Source organism: Octodon degus, unplaced genomic scaffold, assembly GCF_000260255.1.
Source record: "Octodon degus isolate 3935 unplaced genomic scaffold, OctDeg1.0 scaffold00144, whole genome shotgun sequence".
Taxonomy (NCBI): domain Eukaryota; kingdom Metazoa; phylum Chordata; class Mammalia; order Rodentia; family Octodontidae; genus Octodon; species Octodon degus.
In genome coordinates this window covers 3,967,012-3,976,731 of record NW_004524720.1, presented here as the reverse complement: position 1 = coordinate 3,976,731, position 9,720 = coordinate 3,967,012, and the positions used below count along the sequence as shown (strand labels likewise).

General features: G+C 37.4%; 1 protein-coding gene across 1 annotated transcript in view; it reads left to right on the top strand.

The window, feature by feature from the left end:
- Positions 1-9,720, top strand: part of LOC111812817 (coiled-coil domain-containing protein 7-like) — a 104,049-nt gene that overhangs the window by 63,867 nt on the left and 30,462 nt on the right. Inside the window, exon 8 of the mRNA XM_023701943.1 lies at positions 5,947-6,036. Within this exon, the coding sequence (XP_023557711.1) occupies positions 5,947-6,036 (90 nt within the window). The remainder of the gene's footprint in view (positions 1-5,946; positions 6,037-9,720) is intronic.

The following is a 9,720-nucleotide window of genomic DNA, read 5'->3' as shown; positions in this document are numbered from 1 at the left end:
TACCTGTTGTCATTTACTCCTTTTTCTCCTGTGTTTAATTGCTTGCCCTATTTAGTTGGTTGCTTCTGATCTCATTCATGGAGTTCTGATCATTTTGGTCCCTCTCTAGAACATCTTTCAGGAGCCTGTGTAGGGTTGGCTTTGTCATCATGAAAATCTTTAGTTATTCTTTGTCATGAAAGTATTTCACTTCTCCATCAAACTTGAAAGAGAGTTTTGCAGGGTTTAGTAGTCTGGGCTGGAATTTGTTTTCATGGAGGACTTGAAATACTCTGCTCCATGCTCTTCTTGCCTGCACGGTTTGTGAAGAGAAGTTGGCTGTAATTCTGATGGGTTTTCCTTTGAATGTTATCTGCTTCTTTTTTCTAGAGGCTTTCAGTAGATTATTCTTGTGCTGAATTTCTGGGATCTCGAGTATTATATGTCTTGGTGTGTTTTTAATGGGGTCGAGGTTACTTGGCGTTCTGTATGCTGTGGTTACCTGAATGTCAGATTGTTTCCTCTTATTTGGGAAGTTTTCTGCTATTACTTCTGCCCATATTTTTTTAATGTCATTTGTATTTACTCCTTATTTCCCATTGATGCCTATTAGTCTCACAGTGTTCACCTTTGTATCGTCTTGCAGATGATGAATTATTTTTTCCTGCACCCTAGTTGTTTTTAAGAGATCCTTTCTTACCTTTTCACTAGCTGCACCAGTGTCTTCAAGATCTGAAACTCTGTCTTCCCTTTCACTTAAATGGTATTGCAAGCTTGTCATTGAGATTTTAAGTTCCTCTATATCTTTTTGTCTCTGCTTCATACGATCTGTTTCTTTCCTGTATTGCTCATTCAAGGAATCTGTCATTTTTCTAATTTCCTCTTTTTTTAATCAATGTCTTCTTTAGAAGCAGTTATTAATTCTTTTACTGCCATGTTTTGTTCAGATTGGGTTTCCTCCCTATGTTTCTATAGTTGATTCTTTACTTCAGATGCTATGAGTACAGAGAATTCTTTTTTTGTTTCAGAAAAGAATTTCCCTCTGAGTTCCTGTATAACTTTCTGCTGTTGCTTATTTACTATCGACGCTATTAATTCATCCATTTGAACTGAGCTAGTGTCTTCTGCACTCGCTCTGGGTGGACATTGGGTTTCCTCCATATGTTTCTCCATTTGACTCTTTACTGCAGATGCTATTAATTCAGGGATTTCTTTTTTCATCTCCAGTCTGAGTTCCTCTGTACCTTTCTGCAGTTGTTTCTTTATTTCAGAAGCGGTTCATTCATTGATTTCAGCTGTGTGATTCCCAATTTGTTCTTGTTAGTGTCCTTTGCAATTGTTATGCGTGGGCTTGGGTCTGAGATTGCATTTTTCTCCTTCTCATTGTCATTTTGTTTAGCACTGTCTTCTGGCCTTTGTTGTAGAGCTTTGGTGCAGTTATAACCTTAGTACCTTGAAATTCAGGTGCATATCTACAAAGTTTGGATTTATCCAGCTGTGCCTGGCTTGGGTCTGGCTGCTGTGCTTAGCTTCTTCCTGCTACTGCCCTTGGGAGTGAACTTGTTGTGCCCCTCTGGCAAGATGTTCTGCTCCTTGACTAGCTGGGTGGTTCTGTCCCCTCGTCTCTCTACAGGGATTGCAGATGCAGGGTTTCACCCCAGGCCTGTGTGCCAGGCTTGAGCTGAGTCTGGAACGGACACAGTGGAGTTTTGGGGAGAGGAAACTCTCCCATACACTCACCGGGCCTGGGCTAGGACTGGATCTGGGGGTCCCTAGAATGCAGCAGAAATTCTCACGTGGCGGATGTGGTGGGGGGTTGCTGTGGAGTGGTGTGCGGAGTCCCAAGGGAGTGGAAGAGGATCTCACTCATGCTGTACCTGTGCCTGAGCTCAGACCAGAAGATTCCACCGGCACAGGGTAGCTGTAAGGTCTCCCACACACTCACGGCGCCTGGGCTTGGACTGGATCTGGGGTTCCTAGAACATGGCAGAAATTCTCACATGGCGGGCGGGGTGGGCAGGGGGTGCTGCTGAGTGGTGCGGGGCGTCCCAAGGGTGTGTAAATGGGTCTCACACATGCTGCGCCTGGGCTTGGACCGGTAGGTCCTGCTCACGCAGCGTAGCTGGAAGCCGCCCCAAGATTATTGACACACTTTTTAAAAATTAGTTTTGTCTTTTATCCCTGACTACCTAGCCAATTCTAGTAGCTAATGATTTAAAAAAATGTACTATAGATGTTAATCTGAAACTACCTCTAGTTCCACATGTAGTGGAGCCCTGTGTGTACTCCTTAAAGTTCTGCCCATAAGAGGAATTTCTCCTGTTGCTGTTTTTCATGGATTCTCCTTATGGTTACTGTAATACACTGCCAAATAAGGATTAATATATAAAATATACTTGGAAAAGATAAGCAACCTAATGTAAACTATGTGCAAAAGATAGGAATAAATTTAAAAGAGCTCATCTTCGATGTATCAGTGGGAGCGTGCAATGATTTATGAATTGTCTTATATATTTCAAAAATGTGTCAATGACATTAAATGTGTACACCTAAGATTCTGAAGTATTTCAATATTTAGATTTTTCTTTAAGAATTAGCACTTTTTAACCTACCTTAATTTCACAATCCTATCCATAGCCTCTCAAGTTTATGATACAAATTTTTCCTATAAGTCAGAATCACATATGCAAACATCATATTGTCTCACTAATGTACCTGAAAGAGTAAATAAAATACGAAAGGTATAATAAAATAAAATCTTGATTTTCTAAGTTGTATGAGGGAGCAGTATATCAACTTGTTTAGTTCAGTGACATTAAGGTATGTTAAGTTTTATATTTCTAAATGCTTACATGATAGGGTTTTGAGTGTGATATTTATTCTTTTTTATTTTTATCTTTTCTCATTAACTTTATTGAAATTCAATAATTATATAGCATATTAAAAATTGTAGACAAATATTGAAATGTGAAAGATATAAGATGTAGACAGAGTGAATTTAGAGAAATATTTCCAAAATGAATACATAGCATGAGATTGATAATAGATTGCACATTGTAAATAAGTTATTTGCAAGCTTAAATGAATATAACAATAAAAATTGTCCAAAATACAAATGAAGAAGAAAGAATTTACAGATCTTTCATATAATAGTTCACTGTGTGTCAACATCAAGAAACTTGTATTCATATAATTATAATTCTCAAAGTAAAGGGGGTAGGCAACAAATATTTATAGATTTAAAATTTCTGAATTTAGATGAGATTATAGCAACACATTTCCAAGACAAATGAACCTTTTGCACAAGAAATATGAATAAAATCATACCAAGATACACAAAAATGAAATTGTCCAAAACTAATTGTAAAGAAAAAAATCCTTAAAGCATATACATAAAAAATATTAGCTATGGAAGAACAAAATTAAATAGCATCTTATTCCACATTAGAAAAAAAAGAGCAAGTGTGTAAGAAACTAGACTAATGAACTTAAAGGACTGAAAGAAAATAAAAAAAGATATGTCCTTATTGAATTTTATACTTAGCAAACATACATTTGAAAACAAAAAGTAAAATATTTTCCAGTTATACACACTCTAAATATTCTAATACCTCCAGATGTAGCATATAGAAAATGATAAGGGGCATAATCCAGAAGGCAAGAGACGTTGCTGTGTGGTCCTGGATAAAAAATAAAAAGCTCTCAAAATGGTAGTCATGCAGAACTGTGTAAAATATATCAGATGAGCCCATTTAAAAAGTTATTGATGATTTCTGCAAAACATTATCAATCTTACGTCAGGTTATATACACATTTTTTTCGTGTGTGTGTGTGTGACTGTGTGTAAAAGACAAGGAAGAATAATATAAAGTCAATGGAAAATGAAAAATTACTTTTTAAAGTTTCTAATACTAGGAGAAAATATCATACTATGTCTTATAAGTAGATTGTAATTCCAAGATACAATATAAATTTTAAAACAAAAATTAAGATTAAACATTATTCAGAAAAGTAACTAAATATTAATTAATTCAAAATTAAATATTTCAAAACAATTCAACTGAGAAAAAAATTTCATGATAGTAAAGAATTACTAAGAATAAAACATAACATAAATACTGGAATGACAAGTATATGAGCAGCACTTCCAACAGTTTGGGGATAAGATATCACACAAAGTTATAGTATGTCGTGGACATGGACAGTGTCCATGATGCTTACTGGTGGCCAGGTGTCACTTGTAGGACCAAGCTACTGCTATTTCCTTGATATCCACCCTGTAGACCCAGATAGAATCATGCCCCATAGGGTACAGGAGAAGTCCAATTGTAGAGTATGCTGATGGAAATATTTTGCTGCTGTATACAAAAGAATAATTGAAAGACTGCTGTTGCATACCTCTTTTTCTCCTGTGTTTAATTGTTTGCCCTGTTTGGTGGGTTCTTTCTATTCTCATTCATGGAGTTGTGGTCATTTTGCTTCCTCTCGAGAATATCTTTTAGTAGTCTGTGTAGGATTGGCTTTGTCATTATGAAATTCTTTAGTTGTTCTTTGTCATTAAAATATTTCACTTCTCCATTATATTTGAAAGAAAGTTTTGCAGGGTATATTAGTCTAGGTTTACTTATTTAATTATTTATTCATTTATTTTGTATTTAGTACAGGGTCTACAGGGTCTCACTACACAGGTCAGACTCGTAGTGATTCTCATTTTCAGCTTTCCAAGTGCTGGGATTGCAGGTGCACACCACCACACCCAGTCTCAGTGATCATCTCATTGAGCCCAGGGGGCGGGGCCGGCACGGTACACAAGGGGATCACACACCAGAGGATCAAACCCCAGTCACTGCATCTGCCTAACCAAGTCCTTTAATCCGCTGAGTTATCTGGCCAGCCCGTGGCCATGCCATGTAATAGTGAAAATTGTCATCTTAATAAAATGAAAGAAACATGCCATGTGTTTCAACATGTTTTTAGAGTAGATGACGAAGTCCCTTCATTTTTTTTTTCAAACATATTTTTTAGGTCAGAATGTGCCTCTGATTACCAGTGAAAGTCTTCTTCCAGTAGACTCAAAATCAAAACCTCAACTTCAAATTAAGTAATGAAAATTTTTCCAAAAGGAAACAGTATATGCAATATCATCAAAGTATCTTAATATAAATTTTCATATTCAAAAGAATAAATTTAGAATGTGGGCATAAATCAATCAAAATAACATTTGATTTTGACGTCTGAACCTTCGGAACAAAAGAACAATTTTAAAGACTGGCGGCAGGGTGGCACATGCTTGAATTTCAGCACTCTGGGAGGCTGAGGCAAGAGAATCAATAGCGAGCTCAAGCCAGACCTGTAAATCTTTGTGGGATTGTGTCTCAAAATATAAAAGGCTGATGATATGAGTTAAATTAGTGTGTGATGACTCGGCTCAATCAGTCCCCAGTACAGAAAGAGAAGGAGAAGGAGAAAAGACGGGAAGAAGGGAAAGGCAAAGACATATTTTGTTATTTATTGAATGCTTATTACAAAACACATGATAAATATTTCAAAAAGAAATCCAATGAATTTGTTACCATCCATCTTCGAGACAGAATGCAATATGGAGCAACTTGTCAAATTCACATAATTAGAGATAGATTTCAAGCCCAGATAACCTGGCTGTATACTTTGTTGTCATTACCCCTGCAAAGATAAAGGAAGTCTTAGAAGAGTTGGTTCCATTTCATGTTAAAATAGTGAGACAATTTTCTCTAACTTTTCATGTAAATGCTTTGCACTTCTCCCCTCTCTTTTGCTACCATTTCTCTGTTGCTACTAGGCTCTTTCTATTCTTATTTGACATAAAGATGTATTCACATTTTCCTAACTTTCAGATTTTATGGTCCTGGTAAGATTAGCTATAATAGATAAGTTGCATTTGTATTACTATATTTAATTTACTAAAAGGGTTTTTTTTCATTTTCATAGCTCAAGATACACATGAAAGTCTAGAGTCACCTGTAGAATATGTGGGTCAAGTTGAAACAACTGAAGTTGGCCAAGCTCAAGGAATGAGAAGTATGTACAATACTGATAAATACATTCTAAAATAAGTCAAAATACTTCAACTATTTTTCAGTGTTTTAAATATTGAAACCATAGCCTGAGGGTTGATTTTGTTTTTGCTGGTATATGTTTGAAATACATGTTGAACACACTCATCATGGAGCGCTGTACATATGCATAAGGCACCTTTGTCCTTTCCACATCCCCTTGTCCCCCCCTCCCTCCAGTCAGCCCCGTCCCCAGATCTCCTTCCTCCCTTGTGAAGTCCATCTGGAGTTCCATAGAACTAGTGAATACAGTCATGTATTTAATACCATCCTTTACATCACATAGTCTTTAATATTCAAATGATTTTAGTGCACTTAAAAACCTTGTTTGGCCAATGAGTCCTGCCTTTATCTTTTCCTCACTGTGGTGTTCTGTGGAGGTCCAGTCTATTGTATGTGCTGCCAAAGCTAGCACCAGCATTCCAGTTTAGGAACCAATTTTGTAGGAATTTATAGTGTTATTACAATTTTTTATTATAGGGATTGAACCTAGGACCGTTACACAATAATACAGCCTCAGCTCTTTTTGATTTTTATTTTGAGACAGGGGCTTTGCTGAAATTCTGTTACCAGTCTAGAGTCAAACTTTCCTTCTTCCTTCCTTAGCCTGACAGAGTGCTGGAATTGCAGATGTGTGTCACCAAGCCCACCTAAGTTATTTCATTTTTCAAAGTGCTATAGTTACCAAGTATTCATAATGCATAAATGAATTCATAAATTTGTATCAAGTATTATCTACTAAAATGCAGTATTATCTAGGTGAACTTGTTCTTGAAATTGTTGTATAATCCTGCCTGCCTTGAATGTGTGCCCTCTGCCCCCGTAAGATTTAGGTTGGAACTTGAGTCGTAAGGTAATTATATTTTGAGGGGAGACCTCTTGGGGAGTAAATCATGAGCCTCTCACTTTGTGCATGGGATTAGCACTCTTGCCAGCAGCTGCCAAGGGGGTTCTTTCACTGCTTTGCTCTCCTGTAAGGACATAGCATTCATCCCTGGCACTCTTCTGTCATGTGAGTATATAGGGAAAGTGCCATCCTAGCACTTTGATCTTTGGTTTCCCATGAGAAATAAATTTCTACCATTTTTAAATTATCCATTTTGAAGCATTTTTGTTAAAGCAGCAAGAACACACTGAGAAAGTGGCACCAAGAAGTGGATGCCGCTGCCATAAGCACTTCCAAAGTGGCTTTGGAACTAAGTACCAGCAGAGGCTGGATTTAAAAAATTCTTCTGGTGAGAGATCAGAAGAGGAGATGCAGTCAAAGCTTCAGCCTACTTGGAGATTATTTGAATGGTCATGAATAAAATGTGGGCAAGCTGTGGACAGTAAAGGCCATTTTGATGAGATATGCATGGAAATGAAGGACACGCTCCTAGAAACTGGAAGAAAGACACTCTTTGTTTCATAAGAAATGGCAAAGAATTTGACAGAACTGCATCTGTATTCCAGTGTTTAATTGCAGAAGGAGTGATGAACAAGATATTTGGCAGAAGAAGTCACTAAACAGTGTTGATGTCACAGCACTGCCTATAGTAAAATGTGTGAAAAGAGAAACCAATCAAAAACCAGGAATTATAATCAAAGGGGAATCAAAAAATTATTTGGCAAAAGACTAAATTATTAATGTATGCATCCAAAATTAAAATAAGTTTATTGTGTTCTTTAAAATTAACTATCATATGGGGCTGGGGAGATGGCTCAGTGGAATAAGGGCTTCCCTGGCAAGCGCAAGGGCCTTAGTTCAATCCCCGGTTCCACCAAAATAATAAAATAAAAACAATACAATACAATACAGTACAATACAATATAATACAATAAAATGTCATAAGGGCCAGCAAGAGAGCTCAGCAAACTAAGTGCCTGCTTAGGCAAGCCCAGGGACCAGGGCTCAATCTCCAGTACCACACACTGCACTGGCCCTATGCTTGGGCGTGCTGAGCCAGCAACTGAGTCCTACCATGCTGGTGCATATCTATAATCTCAGTGCTGGGGAGGCTGAAAACAGAAGGATCACTATGAATCCAAGCTGCTTAGTGAGTCCCTGTACTAAATACATTAAATAAATAAAATAACTATCATAGAACTCTAAGTCAGGGTCAATTTTACATTATAATAAAATGCATATGACAAAAAACCTTTAAACTAATATTAAGCAAATATTTATTATGCTTTTAATAGAATACAAGGGACTAGAATTCACCTAGCATGATACTTTTACATCATTGGGTCACCCAATTCTGTAACACACCTAATATCTCCTGTGTCCTTCACCTACTGTGTGACATAATTTAGCTGTCTCTAGAACATCCACTGAGGTATCACTGATGTACCGCCGTGGACTGGGCTTCTAGCACCACTGGCCCCTGACCTTTACCAATAGTCCATTCCATTGTAATTAGCATTGCATGGAGGCCCTCTGACAGATATGGTGCTGTTCTTCCTCAGAATTGTTGAATTGTTCCTTGCTATAGTTTATGAGGTTAATAATATGTGTTCCTTTCTGAATGGGCTATTTGAGGCCAGTGATGAACTTTAATGTTTAATTTGTGCCAACTTAGCTAGACTTTTTTTTTAAAAAGTATGATTTACTTATTTGATGCAGGGTCTCACTACACAGCTCACTTACAGTGATCCTTCTGTCTCAGCCTCCTTAGTAGTGGGATTACATGCATGTGCCACCATGCCTGGGGCACGGTAGGCAGTACTGGGGATTGAATTTAGGACCATATGCTTGCCAGGCAGGTGCTTAGACCACTGAGCTATCTCCCCAGCCTAGGCTTGGGTTTTTGTTTTGGTTTTGGTTTTGGGTTTTTGTGAGACAAGATCACATTATGTAGCCCAGGCTGGCCTTGAGCTGACCCTCCTGCTTCAGGCTCCCAAATTCTGGGATTACAGGTGATCACCCCACACCTATGTCTTGGCTAGAGGCATTAATACTTAGTAACCACAATCCAGCTTTTTCTGAGAATGTATTTATTTAGATGTGATTAAATTGTAAATCTGTAGATGTTGTTAGAGTAAAACAGATTGTCCTCTACAGTGTGGGTAGGCCTCATCCAAGCAATTGGAGGTCTTCAGAAAAGATGACAAGATGTCTTGATGATGAAGAGTTCTGCCTCCAGATCTTTGAATTAAGATTGAATCATAGACTCCGACCTGAATTCACCATCTGCCAGCCCTCTTTTGGATTACCAGCCCCCAAAGTTGCAAGGGCCAAGTCCTTCAAATCTGTTTTATTCCTTTAAATAACACCACCCTCACCTAATACACAATCCTTCGAAATACGAATGGTTGGAAATAGGAATTCTAGGAAGAGAATTTTATGAATAAAGTTTTTTGTTTAATTTCTTGTGTTTTTTTAGTTAGTCCTCTAATTTGATTGGTCGTAATGACACAACTATTTCTAGTGGTAGACAGAACACTGATAGTCCATGGCATGCTATCAAAATAGGATGCAAAATACCACCGTTGGAGACTTGAAATTAAATACTTAACTGAAGTAAGGTTCTGAGTGACTATGTATTTGAAACCTCAGAATGCTTTTGCCAGCATAAGGAGATTGGCTATTTGTCCTTAATGATGCTGGTAAAAGTAAATAAAGAAAAAAATGAGGTTGTGGATTCAAATTCTTAGCTGAAGAGTAACA